At 39.7% G+C, this 14,182-nt stretch overlaps 1 protein-coding gene across 1 annotated transcript; it reads left to right on the top strand.

Annotated features, from left to right (window-relative positions):
* The first annotated feature begins 736 nt into the window (after positions 1 to 736).
* On the top strand, positions 737 to 5,972 carry LOC137763995 (protein SET-like). The gene has a single exon (XM_068542500.1). The coding sequence runs from the start codon at positions 4,323 to 4,325 to the stop codon at positions 5,193 to 5,195; it is 873 nt and encodes a 290-aa protein (XP_068398601.1). The 5' UTR covers positions 737 to 4,322; the 3' UTR covers positions 5,196 to 5,972.
* Positions 5,973 to 14,182: the final 8,210 nt, after the last annotated feature.

Genomic DNA, 14,182 nt, shown 5'->3' with positions numbered 1-14,182 from the left:
TCAAAAAGCATTGAAATGTGCACAAAATGGGTGCATTTTATTATTTGTAAATTACACCTCAGTAAATTAAAAGATGGGAAAAGGCATGCAAAAATAATATGCTGTTTGAATATGCAATATGGAAAATATTGAGGTTTTCTTTGTAGCCTAACATGGTCAATTTCATGAAAGTTCCATGTACACTTGAAAAGGAGGTACATTCTGTATTATCTGGTATTATCAGGGTAAAAGGTTTGATATTTATGCATAAGATCTACCTGATTGTTTAGGTCACCTGTATCCTTACATTTATTTTTGACTCTGATCTGTCTCACACTGAGAGAAATAGAGTTTTCTAATCTTAGTATACTTTGTCTATTTCTCCTTGCATTTCTTAGAGTTTCCACTTGACGGAAGTTGCTACTGTGTTGTTTTGTGCATGGATACTCATAACTGATATTTTTTTTGTGAACTGTAGCCTTTAGCATTATAGTGTATTCTTTTTGTCTCATTTAATGCTCTTTAGCCTGAATTCTACTTTTTCTTATATTAAGAACAGGATCCTTGCTTTCTTTTTCTTTTTCTTTTTTGTAATGCATTTGCCTTATCTACTTTTGCCTGTCCTTTTATTTTTAGCTTTTCTGAATTCCTTACCCCCAAAGTAAGGTGCCCTTGCACAGTTCATCTTGTAGACAGAATTGCTAGAGACTAGTCACTTCTATGTGTTTTGTTTTGTTTCCTTTTCTGAATAGGAGTGTTCGCTCTAGTTGTCCTGTTCCTATTCCAGCAATTGTATATTTAGTGTTATAAGGGCAGATAATTTGCCCTCTTGGTGCACAGGTCTCTAGATCACAAAAAAGCCACACCTCCTGATACTGATACTACTACATATACCCCTTGCTGTAGAGATGGCTGTGCTCCACCCAGATATCGTGGACTTTGAGCATGATGTCATGATTGTACAGGACTTTGAGAGTGTCTGTGTGGGGGAGTTGTGTAGTGTATACTTGGCCTGTGGTAGAGAAAGTGAGATCAACATTTGGTAACTAGAAGGGTAGAGTGTAGCAGTTTTTTGTGCTGTTTACCAAATATTTCTGGCTCTCTTGTTTATGGGCTGAGGGTAGGATGGCTCTTCTCCACCACCTTTGAAGTTAGGTGTGGCAATGTGAGTGAAGATGACGTATATCATTTCTAGGCAGAGGTTTTAAAAGTCATTATGTGATGAACTATGCTCCCTTTGGCCTGCCTTTCAAATCATGAAAACACAGAGATGGAACCTTGCTTTGCCTGGATCCCACAGAACATCCCAACACTAGGGTAAATGAAAAATAGGCATTTGTTGTTTTAGCCACTGAGATTTGGGTTGGTTTTTTGTTTGTTTTTTACAATAGCATAACTTAGCCTATACCAACTGATAAAGCACATGTTGAAAAGTCTGTGTTAGAACAGTTGGACAAGAAAAAGAAATAAAAGGTATCCAAATTGGAAAAGAAGAAGTAAAATTATCTCTGTTCACACATGACATGATCTTATGTAGAAAATCCTAAAGAATCCATTTGTAAAATCTGTTACGACTAATTAATGATTTCAACAGAGTTTCAGGTTACAAAATCAACATGGAAAAGTCAGTTGCATTTCAGTATGCTAACAATGACCAATCAAAAAAGAAACTAAGGAACAACGCCATATACAAAAATTAACTCAAAGTGGATTAAAGACCTACACACATGACCTAAACTATGAAACTAGAAGAAAACAAGGGAGAAAACTTTAGGACATTGGATTTCACAATGATTTATTGGGTGTGACACCGAAAGCATTGACAACAAGAGCAAAACTAGACAAATGGGACTACATCAAACTTAAAACCCTTTGTGTATCAAAAGAAACAAGAGAGTGGAAGATATGGGAACATATTGTATGTGTATAACTGATTCACTTTGTTATAAAGCAGAAGCTAACACACCATTGTAAGGCAATTATACTTCAATAAAGATGTTTTAAAAAAAAAGAGTGGAAGGCAATCTAAGGAATTGGAGAAAATATTTGGAAATCATATATCTGATTAGGGATTAATATCCAGAATTTATAAGGAACTTCAACTCAACAACAAAAAACAGCCTGCTTTTAAAAACGGGCAAAAGACTTGAACAGACAATTCTCTGAAGAAGATATACAAATAGCCAACAAGCACATGAAAAAGATGCTCAACATCACTAATCATGAGAAAGGCAAATCAAAACCACAATGAGGTATTACATCTCTCCTGTTAAGGTAGCCACTATCAAAAGAACAGAAAATGAACAAGGGTGAGGATGGGACCAACATCCTATTAACTGGAACACTTGTGCACTATAGGTAGGAATGTAAAATGGTACAGCTGCTATGGAAAATAGTAGTTTTTGAGGTGGTTCCTCAAAAAAATTATAGAATTACAATATGATCTGGCAATCGTAACTTCTGGTTATATATACAACAGAATTCAAAGCAGAATCTGAAAGAGATATGTGCACACCCATGTTCATTGCAGCATTATTCACAATAACCAAGAGGTGGAAGAAACCCAAATATCCACTTAAAAATGATAAAGGGGGCCTCCCTGGTGGCGCAGTGGTTGAGAATCTGCCTGCCAATGCAGGGGACATGGGTTCGAGCCCTGGTCTGGGAAGATCCCACGTGCCGCGGAGCAACTAGGCCCGTGAGCCACAATTACTGAGCCTGCGCGTCTGGAGCCTGAGCTCCGCAACAAGAGAGGCCGCGATAATGAGAGGCCCGTGCACCGCGATGAAGAGTGGCCCCCACTTGCCGCAACTAGAGAAAGCCCTCGCACAGAAACGAAGACCCAACACAGCCATAAATTAAAAAAAAAAAAAAAAAAAAAATGATAAAGATGGCAAATGTAATGTGATGTGTCTTTTACTACAATTAAAAAAACATATTACAAGATCCAAGCGATGCACAGTGAGAAATGAAAGTTTGATGATCAAAGGAAGTCACAGACCCATTAAGAATTGCTTCTCTATTTGCTGTAGTCCTGTGGGACTCATGGACACAAGCCCTGTTGGCTTTCAGAGCTAGGTGTTTTAGGGACCCATCCCTGATGTGAGAACCTTAAAAGTTGGGGCACAAGATGTGGGTCCAAACCTTTCACTCCTCAGGGAGAAGGTGGGAATTGGGGGTTCCCCCCAAATTGTATGGCCCTGTACTGAGGGTGAGGTTCATGGTGAGAGTGTGTCTCAGCCTTTCCTACCCATTTTGAGGTGAGTATTTTCTCATCTACTCGATGTGTAGAAGTCGCTAAGCTAGTTTCTGGATTTCTCCCAGAGGAATTGCTCTGTACGTGGCTGTACATTCTGTGTGTCCATGGGAGGAAGGAAGTTCATGAGCTTTCTATGTCACCATCTTGGGCCCTCTTCATAATAAGGAAATTTTTTAATTATAGAAAAATGCAAGGAAGTGCTCAAAAATTGACGGGGACTTGCCAAAAGAAACAGGAACCAGCTTGAAAAGTCTCATGTTGGTCAAATTTGAGACAATTTAAGGATCAAAATTAGTAATGACAGTAGTGGATTATCACATGATTATTTTTAATTTTTATCGATATATATTTGATGTATAACATTGTAGAAATGTAAGGTGTACAACATGTTCATTTTTAATAAAGAATCCATGTGTCCATAAGATATTAAGAATAAACAAAGAAAATGGGAGAGATGAGGGAGCTTTTTTGTATAGGAATATTACAACTAATAAATGTAGAAGGAAGGATAGAAATATAACATCATTTACAATCACCATTGTAATAACTGATTTGGGCAAGAATCATCAGTGGATGTCAGAACCATTGGTAAAAAGCTGTAGGGAACAAGATATTTTCAGAACCTCAAAGTATTATCCCATAGATTACTGTACATACCTTTACAATAGAGAAATTTGGCAAACACTGCCTTACCCAAATGATCACACTTGATGTCACTACTGATGAGACAAACTGACATAATGTACATCATGTTGTGGGGTATATAAGGATACTTTAATTATGTAGTATTTTTGTCCCCCCAAATTAAAAAAAAAACTAAATCTAATTATGAGGAAACTGAAATCCAAAGTTTAGGGACATTCTGCAAAACAGTTGGTTTGGAGTCTTAAAAAATGTCAATGTCATAAAAGAAAAAAAAAGGCTAGAGAACTGTTTTTATATTAAAGGAGACTAGGCGTGAAAACTAAATGCAATGTGTGATCCTTGATTGTACCCTGAATTAAAAAAATAAGAAACTGTAGAGTTCTCAGAGCTCCTGGTACGAGCATCTTCCCTTGGGTGGATTCTTGGCTTTTCTCCCAGCATGGCCCCCAAACACCAGTCTTCACTTCCACCCCAAGCAAAGAAACCGAAGAAACCGAGACTGACTCCTGCCTCCAAGCCAGAGGAAACGTCTGCTTCTCCGAACTTGACGAACAAAGAAAAAGAACAGCAAGAAGCAATTGAACATATTGATGAAGTACAAAATGAAACAGACAGACTTAACGAACAAGCCAGTGAGGAGATTTTGAAAGTAGAACAGAAATATAACAAACTCCGCCAACCATTTTTTCAGAAGAGGTCGGAATTGATGGCCAAAATCCCAAATTTTGGGGTAACATTTGTTAACCATCCACAAGTGTCTGCACCGCTTGGGGAGGAGGATGAAGAGGCGCTGCATTATTTGACAAGAGTCGAAGTGACAGAATTTGAAGATATTAACTCAGGTTACAGAATAGATTTTTATTATGATGAAAACCCTTACTTCGAAAATAAAGTTCTCTCCAAAGAATTTCATCTGAATGAGAGTGGTGATCCATCTTCAAAGTCCACTCAAATCAAATGGAAATCCAGAAAGGATTTGACAAAACGTTCAAGTCAAACGCAGCATAAAGCCAGCAGGAAGAGACAGCATGAGGAACCAGCAGGCTTCTTCACCTGGTTTACTGATCATTCTGATGCAGGTGCAGATGAGTTAGGAGAGGTCATCAAAGATGATATTTGGCCAAATCCATTACAGTACTACTTGGTTCCGGACGTGGATGATGAGGAAGGGGAAGGAGAAGAAGATGATGATGATGAAGAGGAAGAAAGATTGGAAGATATTGATGAAGAAGGGGATGCGGATGAAGGTGAAGAAGATGAAGATGATGATGAGGGGGAGGGAGGAGAGGAAGATGAAGGAGAAGATGACTAATGGAACACTGATGGATTCCAACCTTCCTTTTTTAATTTTCTCCAGTCTCTGGGAGCAAGTTGCAGTCTTTTTCTTTTCTCCTCCTCTTGTGTTCAGGCGCCCTGTTTTTGAGGTCTCTTTTCTCCTTTATACCATGGATCACAACTTATTTGGGGGGAAAATACCTTGAGCAGAATTCAGTGGGAAAAGAATCTCTACCCCTTTCTGTTCCAAATTCATTTTTATCCTTTCCTGTCTCAACAAAAACTTTATGGAATCAACACCACCATTCTCTGTGGGAAATAAGAAAAACCTGCTCCCTTAGCTCTGCTGGAAGCTGGAGGGTGCTAGGCCCCTGTGTAGTAGTGCATAGAATTCTAGCTTTTTTCCTCCTTTCTCTGTATATTGGGCTCAGAGATTACACTGTGTCTCTATGTGAATATGGACAGTTAGCGTTTACCAACATGTATCTGTCTACTTTCTCTTGTTTAAAAAAAGAAAAAAAACTTTAAAAAATGGGGTTATAGAAGGTCAGCAAAGGGTGGGTTTGAGATGTTTGGGTGGGTTAAGTGGGCATTTTGACAACATGGCTTCTCCTTTGGCATGTTTAATTGTGATGTTTAACGGACATCCTTGCAATTTAAGATGACACATTTAAAATAAAATTCTCTCCTAATGATGACTTGAGCCCTACCACTCGATGGGAGAATCAGCAGAACCTGTAGGATCTTATTTGCAATTAACATTCTCTATTGTAATTTTGTCCCTGTTTATTTTTAAATTTTTCTTTTTGTTTCACTGGAAAGGAAAGATGATGTTCAGTTTTAAACGTTAAAAGTGTACAAGTTGCTTTGTTACAATAAAACTAAATGTGTACACACACACCAAAAAAAAGGAACTGTAAAGGATATTGGGACAATTGAGGAAATTTAAATAATGGGCTGATTGTAATTGTATTTATGTTAAGTTTCCTTAGAGTGAATAGTATATAGTAGTTGCATGTAAGGATAGCTTTGTTCCTAGGAAATACCTGCTGAATGTTTAGGTGTGAAGGGTCACAGTAGCTTCAAGTAACTGTTTAATGGATTGGGGAAAAACAGATAGATAGATAGATAGATGGAAGAGGGAGGGAGAGAGAGAATGTAGCAAAACATCAACAAATGATATGCCTAAATGAAGGGTATAGGGTGTTTATTTGCTTTTTTTTTTTTTTTGGCTGCATCCTGCAACTTGCAGTTTCCATGACCAGGGATTGAACCCGTGCACTCTGCATTGGCAGGCAGATTCTTAACCACTGTGCCACCAGTGAAGTCCCTTGACTACTGTTAATTGAGTCAAGGGTAGGGCATCTTACCCACAAACATCTAATCTATAGATTGGCAGGGGGTTCATGAGATGGACTTTCTTAAGGAAATGGATCCTCTCTTTGGGGAATTTAGATCTCAAGACATGAAGAGTTGAACAGCTATAGCAAGATTAGAAATCATACATAAAGAAAAGCAGGGATGCACCTGAAACAAGAGTACCAAGATGGCAGAGTCCTGGGATAAGAACTGATCAAAAACTTACTAATGCTGAGAGAGTGACAGCTAGGTCTACACTGGGTCCTAAGGGCCACCCAGTTCCTGAGCCACATTCCACTCTCTGTGAGACCTACATATTCAGCCCTTCTTGTAGTGACAAGTAGGGTTCCTAAACTTCCATGGGGCCCAACTGTGTGTCTGAGGTTCCTGTTTCTCTATGTATCCTTAAAATGTACCTCCAGGTTTCAGTTAGGGTGGTTCCAGTGCAAGTAGCGGGAATCCTAACTCAGTCTACCTTAAACAGTAAGGAAATACATCTCAAATAACAGGAGTTTCAAAGGTAGTGAGCTCTATAAACAGCACTCTCAGGGCTGAAGCTCCGTATCTCTCAGTTCTGACCTTCCCCCTCTGTTGGCTTTGTCATCAAAGCCCCCAATTGGCTGTAAATAGCAGTTGGAACAACATGTTCCTTGTTCATATCTCTTAGAGAGAAATAGGGTCTCTTCCCCAAACCATGTAATAAAAATCCTGCTCATCGGCATGACTGTGCCAACTTTGGACAGATGCCAATCTTTGAATGGCCTAAGAAATGCCACATGCAGGGAATTCCCTGACGGTCCAGTGGTTAGGACTCTGCACTCTCATTGCTGAGGGCCCAGGGTTCAATCCCTGGTCGGGGAACTAAAATCCCACAAGCTGCGCAGCGGGGCCAAAAAACCAAGCCAAAACAAAACAAAATAAAAAAGAAATGCCACAGGCTGATTAGGTTAAGCCAGAATCTCTGAGCCAATAAAAGGCAAGGGGATGATATTGGCATGTTGACTTTAACTGCAGCGACCTACTGTTGGAGCTGAAGATAGTCAGCTTTTTCTCAGTGACATAGGATATGTAAGGGAAGACGTGGACTCCTGAACAAAACTGGGATTTTATCAAGAAGGAAGAAGGAAGGAAATGGATGTCCTGAAGGCAGACAGTAGTATTCACTACACCTCATTCTCAAACAAACCTGTTGTTTGAGGTGGAACTATACAAGTTGGAACTATGTTTCAGCCTAGAGAGAGTTTCTGAACATTAGTTTTTCTAAGTTTTCCTCAAGTAACCCACTTTAATATTTCTTAATTCTCCTTTAATTTTCCCAAGTAAAAATATGTAATACTTCATACATTCAAAAGCATACATTTATATTAAGTATATATGATATGTGTATTTAAATGTATACCTTTGAATGTATGAAATACTGTATAACATATATAGATACTATAAAATATTACATACATAGAGTATATTTAAGGGATAAAGAATATTACTAAAATGAACACCGTTGTACATATAACCTAATTTAAGAAAAAGAATATTACCCATAACTTTGACACTTTCTATATAATCCTCTCTGATTACGTTCCCTCCTTCTCTCACCTCCACCCCACCTCTTAGGTAACCACTCTCCTGGATTTTGTATTTGTCATCCTTTTGGTTTACTTTATAGGTTTACCGATTACTTGTATACCTTAACAATATGTTTGTAATGTGTATGCTTTTGAGTTGCCTATAAATGAAAACATGCTGTATATAGTAATTTTTGTGGTAGAATATACATAACATAAAATTCACCATGTTAACCATTTTCAAGTGTACAGTTCAGTGGCATTAAGTACATTCACACTGTTGTGCAACCATCACCACCGCCCAACTCCAAATTTTTTTGTTTTCTAAAACTGAAACTCTGTACCCATTAAACAAAAACTTCCAATTCCTCCCTTCCCCCAACCCCTATCAATCCTGATTCTATTTTTTGTCTTCATGAATTTGACTACTCTAGTTACCTCATATAAGTGGAATCATATAGTATTTGTCCTTTTGTGACTGGCTTATTTCACTTGGCATAATGTTCAAGATTCATTCATGTTGTAACATGTATCAGAACTTCCTTCCTTTTAAGGTTGAATAATATTCCATTGTATGTATAAGCCACATTTTGTTTATCCATTCATCTGTGGATGGGGCACTTGGGTTGCTTCCACCTTTTGGTCATTGTGAATAATACTGCTATGAATATGGGTGTACAAATACCTGTTCAAGTTACTGCTTTCAATTCTTTGGGGTATATATCCAGTATATAGTTTTTTGCAACTTTCTCTTTTTTTCTGAGTTATGTTTGTGAGATTCATCCATGTTAGTTTTAGCTTTAGTTCACTCACCTTAATTGCTGTATGATATTTCACTGTGTGAATATTAAACAATTTGTTTATTCATATTTTTGCAGTTTTTAATATTACAAACAGAGCTTTATTCTTTTACATGCCTCCTTGTACATATGTAAAAAAGTATCTGTAGTCCAAGATAATATACTTAGAAGTGAAATTGTGTCATAAGGCATTGTATGTCTTCAACTTATTGAAGATAATATATTCTCAAATTATTCTTTAAGTACTGTATACATTCGTACTCCCATAAACAGTGTGGGAGTTTCTGTTGCTCCACAACCTTATTAGAACTTGTCATTGTCAGTGTAACAGATATTGCCAGTTGTCCCAGCATTCACTCTTCCCTTCTTCCTTTAATAATAGGTCTTATGAGTTTTATTTGGGTTGCCCAAGTAGAAATTTTATTTCCCAGCCTTCCTTGCAGTTAGGCATGGCCTACCATTAAGTTGTAGCCAACAACTTGTAGGGTGTAACTGAAAATGATAAGTATCTCTTCTGGGTTATGACCTTAAAAGGCATGCTCCTTGGGACTTCCCTGGCCGTCCAGTGGTTAAGACTCCGCGCTTCCACTGCAGGGGGCGTTCGACCCCTGGTCAGGGAACTAAGATCGCACATGCTGCAGGGCAACTAAGTCCGCATGCCGCAACTGCTGAGCACACACACCACAACTAGAGAGACTGCGCACCATAACGAAGAGCCTGCACGTCGCAGCTAAGACCTGACATGGCCAAAAATTAATTAATTAATTAATTTAAAAAAAATTTTTTTATAAAGGTATGCTCCCCTAACCCATTCTACCTCCCCACTGACTAGATGCAGATTTGATGGCAGGAGCCAGAGCAGCCACCTTGAACCCAGAGATGGAAGCTTTAGGTTAAAGATGACAGCTTTGGACTGCTTACCTCTGAATTGTTCTATGAGTGAAAATGAACTTTTGTTTTGCTTAATCCACTGTACTTCAGTGTCTCATTGCTATAGCAGCTTGGACTACTTCCTAATTAACACATTTATTCTTTGATTTTAAAATCATTCCCAATTTTTCCTTGCTCAGAAAGCCTCTGTTTATTCTCTCTCAAAATCTTTGTGGTGGTATTCTTTTTGCATTTGACTGATAATGCTAATCTCCTTTTTATGCCCGGGTCTTTGAATACATTTGCCTGAAAATGGAGGCCCTTCCCCCGGGAGTGGATATTTGTTACTTTTGTTTGCTCACATCCACTCCTCCTTTCTAACAGTACCCAGACTTTTTTCTTGGCATATTACACTCAAATTATATGCAGTTGTATTAGGATTTAGATCAGAGTGCCCAGCCTTTTCACTATAGATGCTGAAGGGAGAACTGGAGAATCCTTCCCCTTGATAGGGGAAACACTGACTGAAACCGCCAGCCCTGGCCAGGCAACATAGTAACCACTTGCATGAGTTATCTTAAACAGGAGGTCCTGGTAAGGAACGCAGAACTAACAAGCAACCACCAACTGGAAGAATTCGGGAAAGGTCAAAAGGAGAGAGGAGATGCCAATCCATATGTCCTTCCAACCTCCCAGAATCCTCGCTGGAATTCATTTTGGCCTGGCGATGCGCGAGCCACCAGGAAGGACCCTGAGTCAGAATGATTGGCCAGAGACAACCCGGAAACTAACCCCATTCCCATAAAACCCGAGACTGCAAGCCACGTGGCAGAGAGTCCTCCTGGGTTCCCTTACCCTCCTGCTCTCCACCTTAGTGCCCCTTCCCGATAAAGTCTTGTTTTGTCAGCACGTGTGCCTCCTCAGACAATTCATTTCTGAGTGTTAGACAAGAGTCCACTCTTAGCCCTGGAACAGGTCCCCCTTCCTGCAACACTCTCACCATCCCCTCTATCTGAGAAGGCATTGAGTGGCTAAAGGAAAAAAAAAAAAGTTTAACCTTGTTTCATACAGCATCCAGAGCTTTGATAGTAGAATAGCTCCTGGATTGGCTTTTTCCTGCTCCTAGACCTAGTTATATGGCCTTCTTGTCTGTTTTGTGACTTCTATAATATCTTTCCAAATATATTTCTTTTAAAGTTTTAGCTGCTGCTATGGATAACATCCAAAGAACTGTAAGAGCCTGTAACTACTCTCAAGTTACAGGCTCTCCTAAACTGTGCAGATCCATTGAGAATGAAGGACTGACCACATGCAATTGAGATTACTTATTAACACCTATGGAGTTTTTTTTTAGGATAAAATGAAAGCGTGACTCCATGGTGATAAGAAGGGAAAGAAGTACTCACGCACACTGCCAAGGTTATATATGACCAGGTTACCCTGAGCCTAGACACTATTCATCCCAAATCTTAAGAGGTCCAATAGCAGATAATCTGCCTCTAGATCCTGGTGTTTAGAATGGTACAAGCTGCAAGAGGTAGCAGGGATTTTATTCCACAAAATAATACGCAAGCCACCAGCCAATCAGAATATGGTTTCAAACCACTAGCCAATCAAATGTCACCCCCTTGTCCCAGCCCTCACCCAAATCTCCCTAGTAACAGCAAGAATGAAACATAAGGAAAGAAGGGCAGCTGGATTTTTTTTTTTTTTAATATTTATATATTTATTTGGCTGCACCGGGTCTTAGTTGCAGTATGCAAGCCCTTTAAGTTGTGGCATGTGGGATCTAGTTCCCTGACCATGGGTCGAACCCTGGCCCCCCCTGCATTGGGAGCGCAGAGTCTTATCCACTGGGCCACCAGGAAAGTCCCGGGCAGCTGGATTATAAACCTAGCCCAGAGAAGGCTCATGCTGAGTTGATTTTGACAGCATTGACAATTAACAGTTGACACCCCTCCCCCAGAGTTCCCCACACAAAACCGAATCTGTGTGATTTGTGCTATAATTCATCCCTTATTTCATTTTGAATAAGAGCACTTTATGTGTTCATTGTTCTTTACTTTTTGCATTCTAGATTAGTAAAATTAGTCTCTAAAAAATGCGCTTGGGGTTGGTCATATAACGTGAAATCAATGTTACTAAAATGTCATGAGGAGAGTATTACACAAACAATGAGTCTTCTTTTAAATAATTTTCTGGAGACGGGTTCTGTATAATGAAGATGGCTGTGACTTTTGAAAATTAATTGTGCAGGCTACAAAATTTGAACGGCAACTATATGTTAGTTCCTTAAGTGTAAGAATGTAGCAGATAGAGGCTTCCCTGATGATGCAGTGGTTAAGAATCCGCCTGCCAATGCAGGGGACACAGGTTCGAGCCCTGGTCTGGGAAGACCCCACCTACTGCGGAGCAACTAAGCCCGTGAGCCACAGCTACTGAGCCCGCATGCCACAACTACTGAAGCCTGCGCGCCTAGAGCCGGTGCTCCACAACAAGAGAAGCCGCTGCAATGAGAAGGCCCTGCTTGCCGCAACTAAAGAAGGCCCGCGCACGGCAACAAAGACCCAACGCAGCCAAAAATAAAATAAATAAATTTATATTTTAAAAAAGAATGTAGCAGACAGGATTTCCTATAGGATCTAGAACAATGATGAAATCTATCTTGAAACAATGAGGGGAACATGGAAGGGCCTGTTTTAAACAGCGTTGCTGTTTCCCTATTAGGTGCCTTGCTGAGGGAGGGTTTCTGGATAGAGGGCCTGGGGCCTGACAGCTAGAACCTACCATGCCAGGTAGGAAAGGAAAAGGCAAAGAGAAAGCTTCCTGCCTTCCTCAACCTAATCTCATCTTTCTTTGTCTTCCGCTACCATCACTTTTCTTCTCCTTCCCACTCTTAAAAACTTTAAAAAAAATTGTGAGGTACAAAACAGAAACAGGAAAGCGCAAAGGATAAATTTACAGCTCAGTAAGTTTTAACAAAGCAAATATTTATGTAATTACCACTTGGTTCAAGAAACAGAACATTGTTAGCACTTAAAACCCTACTTGTGACCCCTCTTGGTCACTACCCTTTTCCTTCTCCCCAAAGGCAACCACTACCTTCCTTTTTTCTTTTCTTTTTTTTTTTTTTTTAGGCCTCACCGTGTGGCATGCAGGATCTTAGTTCCCCAACCAGGGATTGAATCCGTGCCCCCTGCAATGGGAGTGCAGAACCCTAACCACTGGGCCACCAGGGAAGTCCCTACCTTCACTTTTATGATTATGATTTAATTTTTTGTTTGTTTGTTTGTTTATTTATGGCTGTGTTGGGTCTTCGTTTCTGTGCGAGGGCTTTCTCTAGTTGCGGCGGCAAGTGGGGGCCACTCTTCATTGCGGTGCGCGGGCCTCTCACTATCGCGGCCTCTCTTGTTGTGGAGCACAGGCTCCAGATGCGCAGGCTCAGTAATTGTGGCTCACGGGCCTAGTTGCTCCGTGGCATATGGGATCTTCCCAGACCAGGGCTCGAACCCATGTCCCCTGCATTGGCAGGCAGATTCTCAACCACTGCGCCACCGGGGAAGCCCATGATTTAATTTTGTCTATTTTTGAACCATATGTAAAGTCAATTTTACAGTAAATATTCTTTTGAACTTCCATCTTTCACAATTTTCTTGGAGGTACATTATTATTGAATTATACAAACAGAAAAGTGCACAAATCAAAAGTGGTTCAGCTTGATGAACTTTTCATAAACTGACCATACCTACGTAACAAGCACCCAGATCGAGAAACAGCATTAGCACCTCCCTTTCAGTCACTATCCCTCCACTGTCCTGAATTCTAACACTATATATAAATTTTGTCTATTTTTGAACTTACATATGTGAACACATATAGCATATATTCTTTTCTGTCTAGCTTCTTTTGCTCAACATTGTGAGATTCATCTGAGTGGTTTCATGTAGTTATAGATCATTCATTCTCTTTGGTGTTTTGTATTCCATTGTACAAATATACCACAATTTGATTATCTATTCTAGTGTAGGTAGACATTTGTGTTGTTTTCCAGTTTTCAGCCATTACAAATAATGTTGCTGTGAACATTCTTGTACATGTCTTCTGGTGAACATATATATGCATTTCTGTTGGTTATATGTTTAGGAGTGGGATTCCTGGGTCATAGGCTCTGGGGCTGTTCAGCTTTAGTAGATAGTGCCAAATAGTATTTCAGAGTAGTCACCCCAATTTACACTCCTACCAGCAGCATATGAGAATTCCATTTATTCCATACTTTGACTTGCAGCTGCATAACTCCATTTCTGCCTTCACCATCACATGGCATTCTCTCTGTGTGCTGTCTTCAAATGGCCATCTTATAAGGAGACTACTTGGGCCCATCCTACTCCAGTATGACTTCATCGTAATTAATTACACCTGGGACAACCCTA

This window comes from Eschrichtius robustus, chromosome 1 (assembly GCF_028021215.1).
Source record: "Eschrichtius robustus isolate mEscRob2 chromosome 1, mEscRob2.pri, whole genome shotgun sequence".
NCBI lineage: Eukaryota > Metazoa > Chordata > Mammalia > Artiodactyla > Eschrichtiidae > Eschrichtius > Eschrichtius robustus.
This window is presented reverse-complemented; position numbering and strand designations above follow the sequence as displayed.